General features: G+C 44.1%; 1 protein-coding gene across 1 annotated transcript in view; it reads right to left on the reverse strand.

Moving 5' to 3' along the window:
- Nucleotides 1–23,957, reverse strand: part of DIS3L (DIS3 like exosome 3'-5' exoribonuclease) — a 38,564-nt gene that overhangs the window by 9,659 nt on the left and 4,948 nt on the right. The window contains exons 3-11 of the mRNA XM_034435454.2: nucleotides 17,384–17,512; nucleotides 15,938–16,073; nucleotides 12,548–12,724; nucleotides 8,545–8,623; nucleotides 7,372–7,551; nucleotides 6,251–6,420; nucleotides 6,004–6,165; nucleotides 4,954–5,201; nucleotides 3,296–3,388 (exon numbers count right to left, since the gene is read on the reverse strand). Coding sequence (XP_034291345.2) covers nucleotides 3,296–3,388; nucleotides 4,954–5,201; nucleotides 6,004–6,165; nucleotides 6,251–6,420; nucleotides 7,372–7,551; nucleotides 8,545–8,623; nucleotides 12,548–12,724; nucleotides 15,938–16,073; nucleotides 17,384–17,512 — 1,374 coding nt within the window. The remainder of the gene's footprint in view (nucleotides 1–3,295; nucleotides 3,389–4,953; nucleotides 5,202–6,003; nucleotides 6,166–6,250; nucleotides 6,421–7,371; nucleotides 7,552–8,544; nucleotides 8,624–12,547; nucleotides 12,725–15,937; nucleotides 16,074–17,383; nucleotides 17,513–23,957) is intronic.

Here is a 23,957-nt window from a genome sequence, read left to right on the forward strand (position 1 = left end):
AACTTCACGCCTCCTCTCTCCGATCACCTGTGAGAATGTCCTTGGTTCCCAGGAGAAAGTATTTTGTTTTGGCTACAAACCCCATCTATCTCTATTCCCCCCCCTCCCTACCCCTCAGCTCCAGTGTGGTAACACTGAAGCCTCAAAATGGCCTCGGTCAAGTCAGCTTCAGGGTTGACACAATGTTTTGTACAATAATAATAACAATGCAGAAAAGAAGTTTACAAGTATTCCATGTCATTTAAAGCACTCACTCCACACTTCCAAGCCTTATTTTGGTGGAAGGACGGCATTTTGAAGGGGGATAGGCACAAAAAGAAAAATGACCTGACATTTAGATCTCTCTCTCTTGGGAGGTACAGAGAAGATACTCAAAATTTCCAAACTACTCAAAATTTCCACTACCGGTTTTCCAGAACCTGTTAGAACCTGCTGGATTTCACCCCTGTAACATGCCCAATCGGGCTTTTGAGCACATGTGCTAAAATAAGCCTCCCCATGAATATAAGTCCTCCCCAAAAATATTTAAACAGAGAGCTGGAGATCAGGTAAGATGGCAAGAGGAGCCCCATCTTGCTCCATACGCCCCAAAATAATAAGACCTCCCCGAAAATAAGGCCAAGCGCTTATATCAGGGTTAAAAAAAATATATTAAGACAGGGTCTTATTGTCGGGGAAACATGGTACTTGTCTCAGCCTGCAGAAGGAGGGAGGGCGTGGGAAACATCTCAGAAGTGACCCTCCTTAGCTTTCCAAAGAGTAAAAATGAAATTTAATGAATGTGCACCAGGGAGGAAGCACACATTCTAGAGAGAGGCCCAAGATAAAGAGATTCTGCAGCCCTGAACTGGTTAAGGAAGGGAGGAAAAGGTCCAAGGTAGCCACACCCTAGAATCTCCCAGACTGTATGTATTAAGTGAGAAGGTTAGAGTTTTAGTCCGGCAAGATTCTGTCTATTAGCAATAGTACTTAGACTTATATACCGCTTTGCAGCCCTCTCTAAGCTGTTTACAGAGTCAGCATATCGCCCCCTGCAATCTGGGCCCTCATTTGACCCACCTCGGAAGGATGGAAGGAGCCTTGAATCAACCTTAAGCTGGTCAGGATCGAACTACCGAAATGCTGGCAATTGGCAGTCAGCAGAAGTAGCCTACAATAATGCATTCTAACCACTGCGCCACCACGGATCTTCTTAACCGAGTTGAATAACAGACTTGAAAGGGACCTTAGAGGTCTTCTATTCCAACCCCCTGCTCAAGCAGGAGACACTATACCATTTCAAACAAATGGTTGTCCAATCTTTTCCTAGGCCAAGGGTTGGCAACCTTAAACACTCAAAGAGTCACGAAGGTCCTAACCGGAAGCCCCCCCGTTCAATTCTGGAGCTGACCGGAAGTCCGGTTCCCCCACCATGGAGTCTCCTCCTAGTGTGGCCTCCTTTTTCCCCTACCTGTCCTAACTGAAAGCTCTATCAATTGTGGAGCTGACTGGCGACAGGGAGCCGCAGCAGAAGGATGAAAGAGCCACATGCGGCTCCGGAGCTGCAGGTTGCCAACCCCTGTCCTAGGCAAAGTACTTTCCCTTTGCAAGATTCTGCTACTGTAACCCTATAACGAAAACAGAGCTCGTATTCCAGGTAATGCTTTTCGTCAGGACTAGTAAAGCTAACAGACTTGGACCTAATATGAAGCACGGATCCAACCAAATAGGGTTTTTTCATACCCTACTGGAAAACCAGGTGCTTTTTTTAAAAAAAAGTTTTTTATTTTTTAGACAAACAAACATTTAATATATCAGTCATTCCTTCCATGTGACATCTCGGTGTTGTCTCCAAAAGTTCTTCTTTTTGTTGTTTCTTCTATCTTCATTCTCGCCAAGTTTATAACAATTCAACACTAACCGCTCCAAAAAACCGACCTTCTTGCGCTGCGAGACTCCCCCCTCTCGCAGGCCTGGGCTCTGTGGGAGCCCCAGCCCTGTGGAACGAACTGCCCCCGGAAATTCGTAAGATCTCCGACCTCCGGGTGTTTCGCTGCGCATTGAAGACCCTGTTGTGCCGCCAGGCCGGACTATCAACACAATAGTTTTAAATTGGGGTATTTAAATTTTTTTGGGTTTTAAATCTGAGCCAATTTATTTAATTATTTTAAATTTTATATTGTTGTTTTGTCTGTGTTTTTAAATAGGCTGTACACCGCCCTGAGTCCTTTGGGAGAAGGGCGGTATAGAAATAAAATAATAATAATAATAATAATAATAATAATAATAATAATAATAATAATAATAATAATAATAATAATTGTTATTATTATTATTATTATTAACACAATATTCTAATTGTAGCATTTTTGTACATAACTCTTAATTTACTTATTTTGTATCTCTTTTCTAACCAATGGTAAAACTGATTCCATATCTTAAAAGTATTCTGAATCTTCTCTTTCTTTAATCATCAAAGTCAATCTATTCATTTCTGCAGTCTAAAATTTTTTTAATTACTTCTCCTTCCAAAGGTATTTTCTCTGCTTTCCAATTTTGTGCATAAACAATCCTTGCAGCTGCTATTATAAGTATAATCAAATAGATACTTTCTTTACTAATTTTTTCTTGGATGATACCCAGTAGGAACTCAGCTCTGGTTTTAAATCAATATGTTATTGTATCATTTCTTCCAGCCATATCTTAATTTTATTCCAATGGTTTTTAGCTTCTAAACATGTCCACCACATATGATAATATGAACCTGGTAACTGGTGACACTTCCAACGTTTAGCTGATTTATCTTTAAACATTTTTTCCAGTTTCTCAGGGGGCATATGCCATCTATAAAACATTTTATATTGATTTTCCTTGTATGCAGTGGACATTGTTAATTTATAATTCCTTTCCCATAACTGTTGCCATTTATCTAAATCAATTGAATAGCCAAAATTCTTTGCCCAGGCTATCATTGTTTCCTTTACTTGCTCCTCCTCCAATTCAATGCCAAGTAAAAAATTATAAAGTTTTTTTTTTATTAATTTATCCTCTGTTCCTGTGAGTAGTCTATCCAGCTCTGTCTTTTCTGAATAAAAACCATATAATATAACCATATAATTTGGAAAACCAGTGGCTTTTACTGCAGTGGGTGAACCCAATCACGCACTCAGCAGGAAAGTAGCTTGTATTTTCTTAGTTAAAAGACTGCAAGTCTTTATATTTAGAGTCATAATTCCCACAAGAGTTAGTGTTGGTGAAAAGGCGTACTACGAGGGGCTTAGCTTAACTTCCCCACTGCAAGGAGTTGATAACTCACCTGTCCACGTTCCCAAGAAGGGAGCATAAATTGGCACTCAAGATGGCAGGCAACATGTCATAGCGACGGTCAGCTAAGTAGTAAGTAGTAGCCCTAAAGAAATCAGGAGCAAAAGTAGTCAATGGTTTTTTTCTCTCATTGCACATTTTGAAGCTTAAAAAAAAATCAGACACACTTTGTAGCACCGTGGTTATTTTTTAAGCCTTTGATTCAGTCTTGATTCCTGGCAACTGCCTGGACAGCTCCAGGCAGCTTGCTTGGTAACATATTCCGGACGTGTTCAGGCTTTTAATTACTGACTATAAAATAATTTTATCTAGACAAGAAGTGTAGCTTTCATATAGCATTTGGATTCATCGTAACACGTTAATCTTTGTTGAGAGTCAGTCTGGGGTTGTGGTTAAGGCCTTAGGCCAGATACCAGGAGACCCTGAGTTCTAGATTTTTCTGAGGCACAAAAGCCAGCTGGGTGACTTTGGGCCAGTCACTCTGTCTCAGCCCTACGAAGCAGCCAATGGCAAACCACTTCCAAAACCTTGCCAAGAAAACTGTCAGGACCTGTTCAGGAGACAAGAGTGACTCAAAGACACACACACACACACACACAATCTTTGCTGACATGGATGCCTCGGTTTAGTTCAGAATAATTGTTTTTAGCAGAAACAATTCACCGAGGAAGTTTTAACAGAGAAGAAAAACGAAAATAGATTAATGTAGGCAGTGTCTCTCAATCTTGGTAGCTTGAAGATGGGTGGACTTCAACTCCCAGAATCCCCCAGGCAGCAGCGCTGGCTGGGGGAGTTTGGGAGTTGAAGTCCACCCATCTTCAAGCTTCCAAGGTTGAGAAACACTGATGTAGGGCTCAAATTTTATATGAGGACATAACGGAGCTTTTTGACTCTCTCAGCAATCGTGATAAATAAACCACGGTTTATGGCTCAGCCCATTTCACAATCCTAACCAACTGTGAATTATTCAAGCCATAATTAAGGAAAATGTGAAGTTAATGTGACATTAGAAACCAATAACATCAGGAGTAGCACAAAGGCTAAAAATAATTTGGGCAAATCATACAGGCAGTCCTTGACTTACAGACATTTGTTTAGTGACCGTTCAAAGTTACAACGGCAGTGAAAAAAAACCCGACATGGCCATTTTTCACATTTACGACCGTCGCAGCATCCCCCATGGTCACGTGATCAAAATTCAGAGCATAATATTCTTGTTCTACAGACAGTCATTGACTTACGACCACAACTGAATCCAAAGTTTCTGTTGCTAAGCGAGACAGTTGTTAAGTGAGTTTTGCCCCATTTTTTGCCAGACTTGTTAAGTGAATCATTGTAGTTGTTAAATTAGTAATATGTTTGTTACGTGAGTCTGCTTCCCCATTGACTTTGCTTGTCAAAGTCACAGTAAGTGATCACATGACCCCGGGACACTGCAACCGTCATAAATATGAGTCAGTTGCCAGGCATCTGAATTTTGATCACATGACCATGGGGATGCTGTAGGTTGTAAGTGTGGAAAGTGGTCATATGTCACTTTTTTCAGTGCCATTGTGACTTCGAATGGTCACTAAATGAACTGTTGTAGGTTGAGGACTAGCTGTCGTTTCTTCAATGACTCTTGGCATGATTAAACGGGAAAAGGCCTACCTTGCTTTGGCCTCTGTATCGGTGTAAGAATTGGCTGCCACAAAATGCGTTACGTCGGCAATGTGGACGCCCAGTTCCAGGTTGCCGTTGGGAAGGAGCCTGATGGAGAGGGCATCATCCACGTCTTCGCAGCCTTTGGGGTCAATGCTGAAGACCAAATGGGTCTCTCTCAGATCGAGGCGCTTCTGCTCCTCCTCAGGACTTACTTGCCATGGCTTCTCCGGGACGAGGGTGGGCATCTCACACATCTACAGGGACAAAGAGACCACTGCGTCATAAACTGAGCACTGGTATAACTGAGCCAGTGGTGAAATCTGAACCGGTTTACTACCAGTTTGCTGGCTGCGCATATGCAGTGCGCACCACGCACCAAATGCGAGGTGCGCACACACAGTGCATGCCAAAAGGAGGCATGCGGTAAGTAGAACAGCGTACGGGGGGAATGATCAGCTGTGGCGCGCAATCTTTTTTTTTTCTTTTAAAAAAATTGCTTTTAAAAGTAAAAAAAAAAAAGCCTCTGATGATCACGCGGCTCAGCTGGGATCGTCAGAGGCTTTTCAAAGCCTTGAGATGGACAGCTAACACTTTGTTAATCTGAGATGGTTCGTTGCTCATCCAAGCAACATCATCCGTCAGAGCAAAATTAGGCAGAGTCAGAGAGTCGTAGGAATGTACCATCTCTTGCTACACCGACTTTGGGGGTTTCTCCCCAAAATGACTCGCAATATGTCAACGAAGACTCAATCATCTAGGCCAAAGGTGTCTAATTTTGGGGAGAAACTCCTGAAGTTGCTGTAAGTTGGTGATCACATAACCCTGGGATATGGCAACCGTCATAAACACTGAACGATGCCAGGCATCCAAATTTTTACCAAGTGACCACAAGGATGCTTGCAAGAGATGTTAAGTGTGAAAAAATTTTCAATTCCGTTGTAACTTTGGTCGCTGAGCGAATGGTTGTAAGTTGAGGACTACTTGTGTACCGCCCCTAAAATTAAATTAAATTAAATTAATTTTCACCAAAGAAAAACAAGAACAACAAGAGCTTACCTGTGCCTCGGAGAAAGGACTAACCGAAACGGAATTCTCCACCAGAATCGTCTGTATTTCTCCTTCGAGATCGCCTATCCGGCCCACGACCCGCACAAAATGTCCGTTGGGGTACAGTGAGGTTGATTCCCAAGAATCTATACGTACGACAACCCGGAAATCCTGAGGTGAAAGCACGTCAGAGGTGTCAGAAGTCGCTCGCTCACACACCCGCTGGACTCTGAGGGAAGGCCAAACGACCGCTCACCTGCAATGCCTCGGCCTGCTGAGTGCTTATTCGGATTTTAGGGATCCGGTAATCCCAAGGGGTCACAAGAACCTTCTGGGCGTTTTTGCTGTGCAACTGATTCTCTTCCCTGGAGGGGAAAGTGACCACGTACTCACGCCAGTTCTTCTGCAGGATGCCCACCACTTTGCCTGGAAGGGAAACCAAGGCCGATTATCAGATTAACAGAGTTGGAAGGGACCTTGTAGGTCATCTAGTCCAACCCCCCACCCAAGCAGGAGACCCTACACCATTTCTGACAGATGGCAGTCCAGTCTCTTCTTGAAAGCCTCCAGGGATGAAGCTCCCACAACTTCCGAAGGCAACTTCTGTTCCATGGGTTGACGGTTCTCACTGTCAGAAAATTCCTCCTTATTTCCAGATTGAATCTCTTCTTGATCAGTTTCCATCCATTATTTCTTGTCTGGCCTTCAGATCAGGGGCGAAATCCAGCAGGTTCTGACAGGTTCAGGAGAACCGGTAGTGGAAATTTTGAGCAGTTCAGCAAATACCACCTCTGGCTGACCCCAGAGTGGGTTGGGAATGGAGATTTTGCAATATCCTTCCCCCAGGAGTGAGGAGGGAATGGGGATTTTGCAATATCCTTCCTCTGGACTGGGGTGGGAATGGACATTTTGCAATATCCTTCCCGTCACGCCCACCAAGCCACACCATGCCCACCAAGCCAAGCCCACAGAACCGGTCGTAAAAAAATTTGGATTTCACCACTGCTTCAGGTGCTTTGGAAAATAGCTTGATCCCTTCATCTCTGTGGCAGCCCCTCAAATATTGGAAGACTGCTACTATCGTGTCTCCCCTGGTCCTTCTCTTCACTAGACTAACCAGGCCCAATTCCTGTAACTGTTCATCGTATGTTTTAGCCTCCAGTCCCCTCATCATCCTGGTTGCTCTTTTGAGAATTTCAGAATGCACACCTTATACGATTAAGCCCCATACCGTAACCCATCCCTGTCTTACGCACCCCAATATCCTCTCCCCGAAGACCTGCGTCATACTTGATAATACAACAGACGTATAACTGGGGTTGGCAGCCGATCAAAACAGAAGCCTGGTCTCAACAGGTCTTCTTCTTGGCCACGTACCAGTGGGCATGGGTTCACCATAAACTTCCCCAGGAGTTTTCTCTTCGCCCTCATTCTCTCCGAGGGCAGCCGTCCGTCCTTTCCACTCCTTCTGGGGCAATAATTCCACTGCCACCACATCCCCATGGATTGCTCTATTCCGGGCTTTTGTGCCATAAATGAGAACATCTGTCTTGAGATCTGGGTACCAAGGAAGAAAAATATGGATCAAGAGGACTAGTATCTCCAGCATTAGAGAGGAGAGGAAAAAAAACAGAAGATTTTCAATATGCTTCAGTTTGCTAATTAGGGATATTCATGGATAAGAGATGATCCATTAAATCAATAATTAATTAAAGCTGAACAATAATTATTTAAAAAATAAAATATGCAAAAAAGCCTCATTTTAACATAACAACTGTTAAGATATGGCTTGTCGTTTTTTTAAAAAGCTGCCCAACATTGCAGGATATTGTTTTACTAATTTTTATCCCAATCCAATCCAATCCATTCCTGTTCCAATAGCTTTGGGGAACCCGATGTCAGCGTTTCAACGCTGGCATAGAGAGCAGAGGAGAGCGAGAGATAAACTCTGAAACTTTTGCCTGCCAAATCCCTTTGAAGTCGGGTTGCCGTGGAAATGAGGGGAGGGGGCACATTCCTGGGAAATGACATGAAAAGAAGTCTGAAGAATGACTTCGAAGATAGCCAATGAGAAGCAGAGATTTGGGGATCGGAAAGGGAGGGATTGGGAGGCAAAAGGTCAGTCTTGTCCACGCGGAGTCATGATCCGGTGGCTGTGCTCAATTAAAGAAAGATTTCCTTAAAGATTGGCAGTTTGGAAATTCATTTAATTTTGAGATAGCATCGCAGTCTGACACCCATTCCCAAAATGACCCTGAAGTTTAACTGAACCCAGCATAATATCAGCAACAACAGAGGGGCAAAAGTCAGAAAAATGTAGAAGCAGCATTGTCAGAAGCAGATTCCACCCATTCAACCAGCCTTTCTTTCAGGTTGCCTAGTTAGGCCATGGGCTGAGGTATAAATAAATTTTTAAAAATTAAATGAAATTAAATTAAAAATGAAATTAAATTAAAAATGAAATTAAATTGCCTCAAGTGTACATTGCATAGGAAGGCAAAACCAGACTTGGCATGAGAGCCAAACGGAATATGCTGAATTTGTCCTCACCTTTTTCTTTGTTGCTAGCGCCTTGAAATCGCATGAATGCCTCTAACTGGGCTCTGTGCTTATTCACATTCAAGACCCCCTACAAAAATGAATAACAGATTAACAGAGTTGGAAGGGAGCCCAGAGGTCCTCCAATCCAACCCCCACCTAAGCAGGAGAACCTGTACCATTTCAGTAACAGTAACAGAGTTGGAGGTCATCAATGGCTGTCCAGTCTCTCCTTAAAAGCCTCCAGTGATGAAGTCCCTACAACCTCTGAAGGCAAGCTGTTCCACTGCTTAATTGTTCTCACTTTTAGAAAATTTCTCCTTAGTTCTAGGTTGCTTCTCTCCTTGATTAGTTTCCACCCATTTTTTTTTTTTTAATTTGATTTATATGCCGCCCTTCTCTGGAGACTCAGGGCGGCTTACAATGCGTTAAGCAATAGCCTTCATACTTTTGTATATTTATACAAAGTCATCTTATTGCCCCCATAATATGGGTCCTCATTTTACCTACCTTAGAAAGGATGGAAGGCTGAGTCAACCTTGAGCCTGGCAAGATTCGAACTTACTTTTTAATTGCAGACAGCTGGTGTTAAATTACAGTGCCTTGTCTGCAGAGCTATCCAGGCTCCTAGAAGCACCCATTGCTTCTTGTCCTGCCTTCAGGTACTTTGCAGAATAAATTGACTCCCTTTTCTTTGTGGCAACCCTTTAAATATTGGAACACTGCTATCATGTCACATTTGGTCCTTCTTTTAATTAAACTAGACATACCCAATTTCAGCAACCGTTCTTCATACGTTTTAGCCTCCAGAACCCCAATCATCTTTGTTGCTCTTCTCTGCACCCTTTACAGTCTCTCAACATCTTTTTTTATATTATGGCGACCAAAACTGAATGCAATATTCCAAGTGTGGACTTACCAAGGCCTTCTAAGGTGGTACTAATGCTTCACACAATCTTGCTTCTATCCCTCTGTTAAAATTGGCTTTTTTTCCCCTTTGAATTGCAAAGCTGTTTCAGAATCATGCATGGATAAGCCTTGGTTTATTTTAGTTGTATGATTATACAAATGGAGTTTTTTTCCCCCTTAATTATATTGCTAAGAACAGCTCTTTCCTATATCAGAGTATCAGGAACTGAATAAAAACTCTCATTCGTGGTCTAAGATAAGGGAAGAACTGAAACGTGAAGGGTATTTGAAATACTTAGAATACAAATTGCTTCAGGATTCAAATACTAGAGAGCCGTCCATAGGACAGAAATGAATGGCAGCCCCTATTCATTTTTGTTTGACCTGGATATTCTTTGTTTGATTTGCTGGCTGACATTCTTTTAAGTGCTGCCTGGAGGAATGCTGAGAATTTTTACGAGCCAAACAATTTTAGGTATCCCAAAATGCCCATTTGTATTCGTGCACGAGATAAATAAGTATTTTAAAAGTAAAGTCACGTGCAGCAAAGCGAAGCCGCTCCTGATCAGGAAGGATGAGAAACCCCAGGAGGGGGACGATTCTGACCTCAAGTATCTTTAATACAGGTAGTCCTCGATTTACGACCATAAGTGGGACCAGGATTTCAACTGCTAAGCAAGGCAGTTGCTGGGTGAGTCACATCTGATTTTATGACCTTTTTTTGACATGGTTGTTAAGTGTATCACCGCAGTTGCTAAATTCTTGTAAGTTGTTAAGCAAATCCAGCTTCCCCCATTAAACTTGCTTGTGAGAAGCCGGCTGGGGAATTCTGGGAGTTGAAATCTACAAGTTTTAAACGTTTCCAAAGTTGGGAAATTCTGATCTAGGTGAACGCAATACAGGCAGTCCTCAACTTACGACTGCAATTGAGCCCAACATTTCTGTGGTTAAGTGAAGCATTTGTCAAGTGAGTTTTGCACCATTTTATGACCTTTCTTTCCACAGTTGTTAAGTGAATCCCTGAAATTGTTAAGCTAGTAATATGGTTGTTAAGTGAATCTGGCTTCCCCATTGACTGTGCTTGTCAAAAGGTCGCAGAAGGGGATCACGTGACCCCGGAACACTACAACCGTCATAAGTACATGCCAGTTGCCAAATGTCTGAATTTTGATCACATGACCATAGGGATGCTGCAATGGGCATAAGTGTGAAAAACAGTCATAAATCACTTTTTTCAATCCCATTGTAACTTCACTAAACGAACTGTTGTAAATTGAGGTAACTGTACCTTTAATTTTCCCTACAACTGCAACCCTGAGAGGTAGCCTAGACGCTGACTGACACTAAAAGTCACTGAGTTTTCATGGCGAGACAAGATTTGAACATGAACTTCTGCTGCTCTTAATAATTCGACCCCTTAAGCAGCCAACCACATTGGCTCTTGTGTAGGGAGATCCTCAGTCCTCCAGGTTACGGTTGTCCCAAAGGTGCTTTCTGTCAGCGCTTCGACGCTGGCATAGAGAGCAGAGGAGAGAGAGAGATAAGCTCTGAACTTTTGCCTGCTAAATCCCTTTGAAATTGGGTTGTCGTGGAAATGAAGGGGGGAGACGTTCCTGGGAAATGACGGCAGAGATTTGGGGATCGGAAAGGGAGGGATTGGGGGGCAAAAGGTCAGTCTTGTCCGCATCGAGTCATGATCCGGTGGCTGTGCTCAATTAAAGAAAAGATTTCCTTAAAGATTGGCAGTTTGGAAATTCATTTATTTTGAGATAGCATCGAAGTCTGACACTTTCCTTCCAAGAGGCAACTGGACTTTCTGGCTTTTCTTTGAAGATGTTTCGCTCCTCATCCAAGAAGCTTCTTCAGCTCTTCGGAGAAGCTTCTTGGATGAGAAGCGAAACGTCTTCAAAGAAAAACCCAGAAAGTCCAGTTGCCTCTTGAAAAAACACGCTGGCTCTTGCTGCTGATATGATATCCACCTTGTGGCTTAATAAATCTAACTGGCCTCCTTCCTATTAGCTTTCCCCCATTCTTTAAAGACTCACTTGTGGCAAGCGCCATCAGCCAAGCCATATGTTATTTATTTTATCCGGCCAGCTGTGCGCCGTTTATTACAGTTGCTTCGCTATGTCATTTTCAGAGCCATAAACGACTAATTTTTTATTACTAGTTGTCAGGCCATTTTCAAATTATTTAAAATAAATTGCCGCTAAACACTCCAGATCTTCGTTTTGTGGATTTGGGGTTTTTTTTCCTACCAATTCCGTAATTCTACAAAGGCCAGCATAGAGACGGCAGCAAGATGCTGGGATCTTTTTTTGCCTACAGAGACAATGGCCATTTTATATTATTGAGAGAAAAGAGCAAGAGAGATGAAACACGTGGGAAGGGCTCCTTTTTCAGGAATTTCCCATACCCATTTTATTTATTTATTTATTTATTTATTTATTTGTTTGTTTGTTTGTTTATTGGTTCGATTTATATGCCGCCCTTCTCCGGAGACTCAGGGCGGCTTACAATGCGTTAAGCAATAGCCTTCATACTTTTGTATATACCTGCTTAGTAGGGCTTTCAGGGGCCCCCAAGTGGTGTTCTTTTGTATACAAAGTCATCTTATTGCCCCCACAATCCGGGTCCTCATTTTACCTATCTCGAAGGATGGAAGGCTGAGTCAACCTTGAGCCTGGTGAGAATTGAACTTGCAGTAATTGCAGGCAGCTGGTGCTACTTAATAGCACTTTAGTCTGCTGAGCCACCAAGGCTCTAAGATATCTTTTGACATATCTCTGACCATCTACATTTTCACCATTATTTCCACAAAAAAAAAAAAAAAACCTGCACAGAAATATTATAAAAGCATAGCTCATGGCTTATGATTCTGTAACAGGTCTGCTTCTTTTGGTATTTACAGCCGACTCTAGCAAAATCAACCAGATTTTGCTTGGCCAGATTGCCAGATCTGGTCTACAAATTTTAAAGAAAGATGCTTGGAAGTTTAAAGTAAGCTCACACTGGAAGGCTCTGTGTCAAGCTACTTTGAGGTCAGAGATATTGATAATTTCCCCTCTGTTATTTTAGCTTTCTGTGCATGCATTGTAAACGTCACCTGGATGTAGTGTCCCGATTTGATTCCGGCTTCCAGGGTTTCTATAGGGAGATGCTCGGGGTATTCCTTCCCACTGTTTTCATGGCTTTCGCTTTCCCGTTCACGTCGCGACTGGAGTATGGAATCCAAAAGCTCTTGAGCGGCTTTTAAATCGGGCCAGAAGTTGTCCAAGTAATTCTGTGTGTACAGACAACAAAAAAGAAATTGGAGACCCACTGCCCCGCTACCTATCGATTTACTTCATGAATTGCAAGATTGATGTCAGCTCTGCAAGGCAGGCCAGTCAAGAAACATACCCCCAAGAAGTAGTTCTATTTTACACTAAGATTGCATTAACACAGGGGTCAGCAACCTGAGGCTCTGGAGCCGCATGTGGCTCTTTCACCCCTCTGCTGCGGCTCCCTGTCACTCAAAATATGTGCCACAACCGCCAATGTGTGACATGTGCTAACACGAGATTTATTGAGCTTTTCAACCCCCAGTAGGCCAACCATGGATAAATCCAAGAAAAGAAAAGTTTCAGAAGAAAACAGAACATTTAATTCAATTGCATATGCTAGTTTTTTGGCCGCTCAAGAAATAGTCAGGCACGGGAAGGGTTTTGTGGCTCCCGGTGTTTTCTTTTCTTGGGAAACGGGTCCAAATGGCTCTTTGAGTGTTTAAGGTTGCAGACCCCTGCATTAACAGAATCTTACAAGTTTCAATGTATATTTCTCTTCCCCTCTCCTTTACATCCAAGAAACTAGGGAGGGTCCTTTCTGAGCTGTTTGCCATGCCCCCGTTGCTTATGCAGCCTCTGCTGCCTCTTATCCAACCACTCACTCACCTGCAGCTCTTCCTCCCATCTCCAAGGCCATTCTCACATACCATTACAAGGCCCGGGGAAGATCAGTTAATAGCACTTCCAGTGACTGAAGTGAGGAGATTAAGATGTCCATTACTTTTCTGCAAGGAGTTCAGATGCACAGTGCACAGGACAATAGCGCAAAGGAGCTGGGTGCATGTATACATGCACTCCCCCACTCCCCTCCCCCCCCGTACAGCAAGAGTTCTACAGGTGTTTATTCAACCCACCCCTGAAACAGGTCCTTGGAAAGCAGCCTCCGTTGCGCAGGTCCGAATTCCGAGCACAGTAACAGAGTCATTGGGTAACTGAGTCTAGTGGGCACACATGAAGTCCAGGAAAGCAGTCCACAAGTCAAATGGGTCAGGATACACAGCACAAACATAAAAAGAGCCTTGGTAGTACAGTGGTCTAAAGCACCCTGTTATCAACACAGCTGCCTGCAATTACTGCAGGTTCGAATCTTACCAGGCTCAAGGTTGACTCAGCCTTCCATTCTTTCTAAGGTAGGTTAAATGAGGACCCAGTTTGTGGGGGGCAATAAGCTGACTTTGTATAAATATACAAAAGGATGAAGGCTATTGCTTAGCGCATTGTAAGCCGTCCTGAGTCTCCGGAGAAGGATGGCATATAAATCAAATTAAAAAAAAAAAAAGGCACGGAACTGGGCACGTTGCTCCAACAACACTCAAGTCCTCAGGGAGGGATTAAGTAGGTGATGTAGTGCAGCGCTTCATGAGAGGCGAGGTTGCCTCCACATGAGTAGCCTAGCTGACAGGAGTTGTGCCTGCCTCCTCTCTGCTCTACGTGACCTTGGATCAGGAGGAGGTGTGGACGTCACCTCCTCCTCATTGCTAAAAGGCAGCTGCTGATCCCAGTCCTAGCCTGGAGCCTCCTGGCCAACTGGCTGCAGCTCGCCAGTTTCAGCCTGTCACTTGTCTGATGACCATTTGTCTGAAGTGGTGTAGGATTTCCTGCCTAAGCAGGAGGTTGGACCTCCAAGGCTCCTTCCAACTCTTATTATTCTGTTCTGTTCTGACCTAGCTGAGGCTGCTCCATCAGGCCAGCACTCTCTGAGCCCCAATCCTGACCAACACTCGGCTCTGCGCTTTACTCAAACTCCCCTTCCTCTGAACTCGCATCCGGAGAGGGTCTGGAGGCAGATTCGCGACACATAGGTGGAGCTGCCTACCTGGTTCTGTCAAAACAAGGTTGTGTCTTTTTTCTGCCTGAACTTTAAAACCCAGCAGAACAGTCAACTTCCTCTTCTAAGAGCATGAGGGCTCAGTGGCTAAGACGCTGAGCTTGTCGATCAAAAGGTCAGCAGTTCAGCGGTTCGAATCCCTAGTGTGCCGTGTAATGGGGTGAGCTCTCGTTCCTTGTCCCAGCTTCTGCCAACCTAGCAATTTGAAAGCAGGTAAAAAATGCAAGTAGGAAAATAGGGACCACCTTTGGTGGGAAGGTAACCGTGTTCCGTGCGCCTTTGGCATTGAGTCATGCCGGCTACATGACCATGGAGACGTCTTCAGACAGCGCTGGCTCTTCGGCTTTGAATCGGAGATGAGTGTGTTTGGGGATTGTTATGTGTGTTGGACCTGGTCTTTGGGTGTTAAGGGAATTTCATTATATAGGTATACTCTGTATATCCATGCAATGACAATAAAATTATTATTATTATGAGCACCATCCCCTAGAGTCGGGAACGACTAGCACATATATGCGAGGGGAACCTTTACCTTTACCTCATGGTACCTTAAACAAAGTAGGGGACTTGCAGCCAATAGGAAGGTAAGGTGGTGGAGAGCACAAAACTCAATTCTGAAAAACAGCAAATGCCTCTTTGCCCTCAAATGTAGTTGTGGATCCCCCCAACATCAGGAGTGACTCCAAACTGGGCCAATGGTACTTTATGGGGGGGGGGGATTCCTCCCTCCCTTTCTAAAAGGACAGATCCAGATGCCTCTTTGGGGATGAGAAAATAAAGAACCTGAAAGTCTATTACAGGTAGTCCTCGACTTACGACCATAATGGAGCCTGCCCCTCATGGCTCTGATGTTTATAAATTGATAGGTCACATGACTTTTTTACAACTTTTTTTTTTTTTTGCAACAATTGTTTACTGAATGCCACCATGGTTAGGTGAAAACCAAAATCAGAAGTGCCAGTTTTAATCAAAACTGGTGTATGAATGTGTGTTGTCGCCGGCGTGGGGGGGAGGTTGGGTGTGTGTGTTATTATTTTATTATTTTCTTTTTTTATTATTTTTCTTTTATATTGTGTTTTTATATCCTTGTAAGCCACCTTGAGTTGCCACGTGCGAGTAGGTGGTAATATACATTTTCTAAATAAATTAAATGAATAAAAACATGATCATGTGAACGCGGGATGCTTCAAACGGCCTTAAATATGGCTGCGATGCCGGGCACCCCAAGTTTGGTGGGGTGTTGGTGGGGGCAGCCATCAGAACTCTGAATCCAGTAGCCCCAAAGTAACTAAACGACCAGTCGCAAGTCGACACACAAAAGAACAGCACAAAAGGCATTTACCTTGAATGAGATCACAAAGACGCCTTCCGTTTCACTTCCGAACAGTTGTACAGCCTCTTCGTCCTCTGTTACCATGACGATGGGCATCTGGCCCGAGAAGTGATTATAGTACCACACGGAGGCGTTGTAAATACTCCTAGGAGAATCAGCGATCACATTTATCTTTGGATGTCATGTTACATCTTCTCCTTTTGCTCTGATCCCGCCGTTTGTACGACTTAATCGTCTGCCGTTTGAAAACATGCCACAAGCATCTAAGTCAGTGTTTCTCAACCTTGGTAGCTTGAAGATGGGTGGACTTCAACTCCCAGAATCCCCCAGCCAGCAGCGCTGGCTGGGGGATTCTGGGAGTTGAAGTCCACCCATCTTCAAGCTACCAAGGTTGAGAAACACTGATTTAAGTCTACGCAGTCAGTCCTTCAAGGGTTCACTGATCAACACTAAAGGGAGCTCCTTCCACATTACTTTACTGAAATACTTGATTGATTAGGTCTCATCCGAATATATTTTAGCAGAATATAAAATAGGGGACAGTGAATAAGACCGTATGTGAAAAACAGAGTAGAACACCTAAATGCAAGAAAACGCACATCGTATTACTGTGTCTCCCCAGTCAGATCCAGGTAGGCCGTTCTCAATTGTGCTTTGTTCGAATAGAGGTAGTCCTCGACTTATGACGGTTCATTTAGCGACCGTTCAAAGTTACAACGGCATTGAAAAAAGTGAATTATGACAGTTTTTCACACTTACGACCGTGGCAGCATCCCCAGGGTCACGTAATTTACATTTGGATGCTTGACCACTGACTCGCATTTATGACGGTCGCAGTGTCCCGGGGGGGTCACGTGATCCCCTTTTGTGACCTTCGGACGAGCAGAGTCGACGAGGAAGCCAGATTCACTCAACAACCGTGTTACTAATTTAACACCTGCAATAATTCACTTAGCAAAGTGAATTGCAAGAATTCACTTGCAATTCTTTTTTTTTTATTTATTTATTTGATTTATATGTCGCCCTTCTCTGGAGACTCAGGGCGGCTTACAGTGCATTAAGCAATAGCCTTCATCCTTTTGTATATTTATACAAAGTCAGCTTATTGCCCCCACAATCTGGGTCCTCATTTCACCTACCTTTGAAAGGATGGAAGGCTGAGTCAACCTTGAGCCTGGAGAGATTCGAACTTGCAGTAATTGTAGGCAGCTGAATGTTAATAACAGGGTGCCTTAGACCACTGTACTACCAAGGCTCTTTTGGCAAGAAAAGTGGAAATATGGGACAAAACTCACTTCACAAATGTCAAGGACTCCCTGTATAAGACAATGATCACCCCCACCCCTAGGCCAGGTCAGGCCAGGCCAGGGCTGGGCAGCCTGAAGACCAATGAAGGTGTCACCAAAGCTGAGCCAAAGCTGCACTGCTCAGGGCCGCGTTATGTGGAGCAAGTACCTGGTCTGCCATTTCTCCAGCGATTCTCCCCGCTCTCGTGGCAAATAAGAAAGCAGCTGGAATTCATTAAAAAATATAATGCAATCGCGGCGGGCATCCCTCACTAAATTCCGCAGTTTATTGTAGTGCCTGTAGAAGAAGCAGAAGACAAGAGACGGTTTGACAGAGAACAACTTTTATTATTTAAGACCCGAAACAGCCATGCCTCATATTTAGACTTTCCTGCTCAAATCATTTGCAGCCTTTTGCTGCCAGGAGATCTGGTTATATATATACACAGACCTTCAGATAATATGTTATGTTAAACTATGCTAAGAACAGCAGTGGCAGAGTGTTTTTTTTTTTAAAGAAACAATGTAGAATCTTGAAATTATTGAACAGCTATATCAAAGGAATTATGTAATGTGACAAGGTGGCCTGAATGTGTTTTCTTCTGTGCTCTGTTTTATATTTGCCTTTCATTTTATGGCAGTGATTTATCGGAGGGCATCAACAACTTTGGTGAGGAGCAGGTGGCTGGTCAGGTGTTTTCACCGGCCACCCCACCCATCCCTGCCTGGGCATCCCTTCCCTGCCCTGCTTTGCCTGCCAACGAGAAGGCCAGCAGCTTCTTCTGCCTGCCAATCTGTGAGGTCAATGGAAGGGCTGTTCCTGCCAGCCGAGGCTGCAGCTGGGCACATTTTGAAAAGTGTCTGACTGAGTCCACTAATGCAATGAGCCGCTCAGAGTCATGTACAGGTAGTCCTCGACTTAGAACAGTTCAATTAATGTCCGTTTGAAGTTACAATGTCACTGAAAAAAAGTGACTTATGACTGTTTTTCACATTTAGGACCGTTGCAGCATCCCCGTGGTCATGGGATCAAAATTCAGCCGCTTGGCAACTGACTCGTATTTATGACGGTCACAGTGTCCCTGGGTCATGCAATCCAACTTTCTGACAAGTAAAGTCAATGGGGAAGCCAGATTCACTTAACAACCTGTTACTAACTTAACAACTGCAGGGATTCACTTAACAAATGTGGCAAGGAAGGTCGTAACATGGGCCAAAAGTCACTTAACAAATGTCTCACTTAGCAACAGAAATTTGGGGCTCAATCATGGTTATAAGTCGAGGACTACCTGTAGTTGTAAACGGGCAGTCATATACCATAAATGAAATGAAATCAATTTAAATCCAACCGAATCGTCAGTAAATGAAGGCGCAGCCAGCTTTTCTTGCCAACAAAAGCACCAGAGAGGTTTCTGGGCCAGCCTTCCTTTACTGGGGCTTCCCTTCAAGATGCAGATTGCAAAATTTCCCCCAGGCAGAGGGTCTTTTTGAGAATCCTGGGGTTGCTCTGCGTATTTGGAGGGTGTCTGGTCTGGGGAGAGCTGCCCTAATCTATGTAAACATATTCACTTGTTGGGTACCAGTTGGAAGCTTCAAAATTCTGAATTATAGAACAATTATAGAATAATAAGATAAGACAAAGGCAAAGACAGATAAAGACAAGACAAGATAAAGATAAGCTTTATTTCACTTTTTTCTATGAACACACTGGCACACGTTAAAAAATGAAATTCTGATGCCTGCTCTCAAAAGAAAATAAATATAGGGTGGGACCTTGAAGGTTTTCTAGTCCAACCTCTTGCTCAGGTAGGACAGCCTCCACCATCCTGTCCAATGCTACCTTGTTAAAGAAAGGATGAAGGAGGAATTTCCTGATAGTGAGAACAGTTAGTCAATGGAACAGCTTGCTTCCCTGGAGTTGTGAGTGCTTCATCCCTGGAGGTCTTCAAGAAAAGATTATAGACACCCATTTGTCCTGTATGAAACAAGTTCTCCTGCCTTGGCCAGGGGGTTGGACTAGAAGACCTCCAAGATCCCTTCCAGCCCTACGACTCTATGATCTTGGCCAGGGGGCTGGACTAGAGGACCCCTGAGGTCCCTTGCAGCCTTATGATTCTATGTGCAATTCCATATGTAAAAGTAACAGAATGGGAATGTGGGAGAAGCATAATTTAAATTACATTCCAGCACTTTGACTCAACAAACAGACCCAAAGCTACGAAGCACCCAAAGCACGTGGCACTCCACAAACCCTCCTGCAACCGATGTTTCCTGCTAATTCTATAATTGCTGGGTCCCATCGCCCCTGCCTTACCTAAGCTCACTTTTCTTCAGGGTCCCACAGCCAAAGTAAGGACAGTGGCTTCCTTGCCCCCACCCCCCACTTCATTGGGGAAGAGAAGCTGAGATCTGAGGATTCTTAAGGGTCCCCCAACTCACTAGCAGACCCACCCAAGTTTAAGAGATTAGAGCCTATTAAAGATTAGGGCTGAGGTGGCGCAATGGTTAGAGTGCAGCACTGTAGGCTACTTAAACTGACTGCTAGCTGCAGTTCAGCAGATCGAATCTCACCAGGCTCAAGGTTGACTCAGCCTTCCCTCCTTCCGAGATTGGTAAAATGAGGACCCAGATTGTTGGGGGCAAGAGGCTGCCTACTCTGTAAACTGCTTAGAGAGGGCTGTAAAAGCACTATCTTTATCTTTCTTTATCTTTTATTTGATTTCTATACCGCCCTACTCCCGAAGGACTCAGGGCGGTGCACAGCCAAACAATAAAACACATACATACAAAATTTAAAAGTAGAATAAAATCAAATTAAATAATTTTGGCCCCGACAAATTTAAAACCCCAAACTATTTAAAACCAATTTTAAAATTGAATATATAAAATACTAAAAGATATTTAAAAATCAAAAATCTTCTATAAAAGAGGGAGAAAATTAGGCCAGGCCCGCCTGGTGAAATAATAAGGTCTTTAAAGCGTGGCGGAAGGTGCGCAGATCCGGGATCCTCCGTATCTCCGGGGGGAGCTCGTTCCAGATAGTAGGTGCCTCCACAGAGAAGGCTCTCCCCCTGGAGGCCACCAGTCGGCATTGTTTGGCCGACGGCACCCGGAGGAGCCCCTCTCTATGGGAGCGTACCGGCCGGTGGGAGGCTATTGGTGGTAGTAGGCGGTCCTGCAAGTACCCAGGTCCTAAGCCATGGAGCGCTTTAAAGGTGGTAACCAAAACCTTGAAGCGCACCGGAAGACCACCGGGAGCCAGTGCAGCTCGCGCAGGAGAGATGTTACATGGGAGCGCCATGTCGCTCCCATTACCACCCGCGCGGCCGCACTCTGCGCCAGTTGGAGCCTCCAGGTGCTCCTCAAGGGGAGCCCCATGTAGAGAGCGTTGCAATAGTCCAGGCGGGAGGTGACTATGAAGCAGTATATAGATCTAAGTGCTATTGCTATTGGTAAAAGCCTAGTTCCATGATGGCAACCTATGGCACGCATGCCAGAGGTGGCACACCAGAGCCCTCTCTGTGGGCACGCACGCCATCACCAGCTGCTCTTCGTGGGAAAACAGCCTGAAAATGCCCCCCAAAACAGCCAAAAAACAGGCCATTTCTGGGCTATTTTGGGGGCCATTTTCAGGCTGTTTTTTGGGCCTTTTCTGGGCCTTTTTCTGGCTGTTTTTGAGCTGTTTCTTGGGCCCGAAAAACAGCCTGAAAAATGGCCAAAAAACAGGCATGCATGCGCCGGCCAGCTGGTCTTCGGGTTTCCTGTGCTCCGGTGCATGTACATACATGCTATCAGGGTTCCAAGTAACCCGATTGGTCGGGTCCACACAAGGACACACACACATGCACACAAGTTCCGGTTTGGGCACAGTGCCAAAAAGGTTCGCCATCACTGGCCTAGTTCATCCATCTTCATCTACTTATTTTGGCAACACCACTGAAAGCTCATAAAAATGCAACGTTAAGACATAATTTCTAAATAAAAGAGTATTGTATTCCAAATCTTAAATATTCAAACTATGCATAAGAATTTATGTGAATAAAGTGTCAGTCAAAAATAATTCATTTACGCCGCTGAAATATGCCATTGCACTCGGGTCTTCCAAGTCAGTGAGGAATATTTGACCCCCATCTGTCAGACTGCAGGAAGGTCGCGCGGGGAGGCAAATGGCAGATTGTGTGTCAAGAATGAAAAAAATTAAGATGTATTTTACAGGCATAACATGGAATTATTTTCACAATCCAGGGAGGGTCTGACAGTAAAAAAAAAATGAACAAACATACCAGGGGCAGAAAGATTTTAAACATTTTTATTAACTTTCTGTATTATGACTTTCAATTAGAAGCCTCCATTACCTCTGAAATATATTCATAGATAATGATGCTATAATTAATGTCGGCTAGAAAAAAAAATCCCTGATTAACCTTTCAGGTCTCAAGGGTATTTAGAGCACGGATGTATTCATATAATCGCCAAGGCATATTATTAACCTTTGCAATCGATTTTTTTTAAAAAAAGAGACTACAGTATACTTTTTAGAGTTTATTCTGTATATCTTGGCTTTTCCAATGCCACTGTAAATCTGAAATAAATCTGCAAACTGAAGTCTGAAGGAATATGAGATTTTAAGCATGTCTATTAATTTGCAAGGCAGATTAAATACAGAAGGGCCTGCAAATCTTCATTTTTTTCCCCATTTTATTAGCAGTATATTATGGATGGATAGATTGATTGATGCATGCATGTTTTTCTTCATCATCACCTGTATCACAGATCGCAAATGAACGCAGGTACTTTAGCTTAGGGGTCTAGATGTGGAAACACAAACAACCATCAATTGTAGGTGAAAACTGAAGTGACAGAAGACGTTGGATTTACATCCTGCCTTTCCTTCAGGAGCTCAAAGCAACCCCCTCCTGCTCCCCCCCTCCCCCCCCCAACAATCACCTGGTCAGCCCTTGGTTGGGCTGAGGAACAGCACTGAATTTCTGTGGCTGACGGCAATGCTGAACCTGGATTTCTCTAGCCACTATTCCAACACCTTCACCCCGCTTGGATCTTGGTGAAAAGCAACTGGAAACAATGGTGGTAAAGAGCCGGAGGGCCTTGTTCCAGTGGGACTGCATCAGGCCTGGAACTGGCTGACCATCTCAGCCCGCTGAGCCTCCAGAAGCCAGTACTTAGCCTTGTACTCCCACAGGTCTTCCCTCTGCTTGGAAAGCCTATGCTCCTAGTGCTCAGTGAGGTGCTTCTGCTGGGCCTCCTTCTTGGTGAGATCCAATTTGAACTGAGCTGTTTTGCCAACTCTTTCTCGTGGTGGCTGCTCAGCTCCAACTACTGCTTCCCGTTGGGGCCCTAAGGAGTCCGGGCGGGGAGGCAAGGAGTGGCTGGGAGGGGAGGGGCAAGCAGAGGCCGGCAAAGCACCCCTCAATCTGAGTGACATCAAGTTGGCCATGCCCACCGAGTCACATGACCACCTAGCCACGCCCACCCAGCCGGTCCTTAGGCAGATCATATTATTAGTGGTCCACAAGATTTAAAATTATGAATTTAGTGGTCCCTGAGGTCCGAAAGGTTGGGGACCCCTGATCTAGTCCAACCCCCAGGAGACCCTACACCATTTCTGACAGATGGCAGTCCAGTCTCTTCTTTGAAAGCTTCCAGTGATGAAGCTCCCACAACTTCCGAAGGGAACTTCTGTTCCACTGGTTGATTGCTCTCACGGTCAGAAAATTTCTCCTTATTTCCAGGTTCAATCTCCCCTTGGTCAGTTTCCATCCATTGTTCCTTGTCTGGCCTTCAGGTGCTTTGGAAAATAGCTTGACCCCCTCCACTCTGGGGCAGCCCCTCAAATATTGGAAGATGCTATCCTGTCTCCCCTGGTCCTTCTCTTCACTAGACTAGCTAGACCCAGTTCCTGCAACCATTCATCGTATGTTTGAGCCTCCAGTCTCCTCAACATCCTGGTTGCTCTTCTCTGCACTCTTTCTAGGGTCTCAACATCTTTTTGTGTATGATGGTGACCAGAACTGGACACAGGAAAAGGTAGTCCTCGACTTACAATAGTTCATTTAGTGACCGTTCAAAGTTACAACGGCACGGAAAAAAGTGACTTGACTATTTTTCACACTTATGACTGTTGCAGCCTCCCATGGTCACATGATCAAAATTCAGACGCTTGGCACCTGATTCACATTTATGACGGTTGCCGTCTCCCGGGATCACATGATCACCTCTTGCAACCCTCCGACAAGCAACGTCAATGGGGAAGCCAGATTCACTCAACGACCGTGTTGCTAACTTCAACGCTTAACAAACGTGGCAAGAAAGGTCATAAAATAGGGCAAAACTCACTGAACAAATGTCTCACTTAACAACTTAAATGTTGGGCTCGGTTGTGGTTGTAAGTTGAGGACTCCAAATGTGGCATCACTAGTGCAGCAAACAGTCCCTTTGTGAGGGAGATGGGCAGTTAAGAAGTTTGATAAATCAATAAATAACATAAATAAAGAGTACTATCATATCACATGAACTTGAAACTGCCCGTTAATGCAGCCTAGGAAGGGGTGGGTTCTAAATTTTTTTACTGCCGGTTCTGTGGGCATGGCTTATTTTGTGGGCGTGGCTTGGTGGGGGGGGGAATGTGACTGGGTGGGCATGGCCAACTTTTTTTTTTTTTTAACTTTTAAAGCATTTTTTCTACAACCTTAAGAGGTTGCAGAAAAAAAATGCTTTTAAAAGCC

The sequence above is a fragment of the Pantherophis guttatus genome, chromosome 13 (genome assembly GCF_059756535.1).
Source record: "Pantherophis guttatus breed Tessera chromosome 13, ASM5975653v1, whole genome shotgun sequence".
NCBI classification, from domain to species: Eukaryota; Metazoa; Chordata; class Lepidosauria; order Squamata; family Colubridae; genus Pantherophis; species Pantherophis guttatus.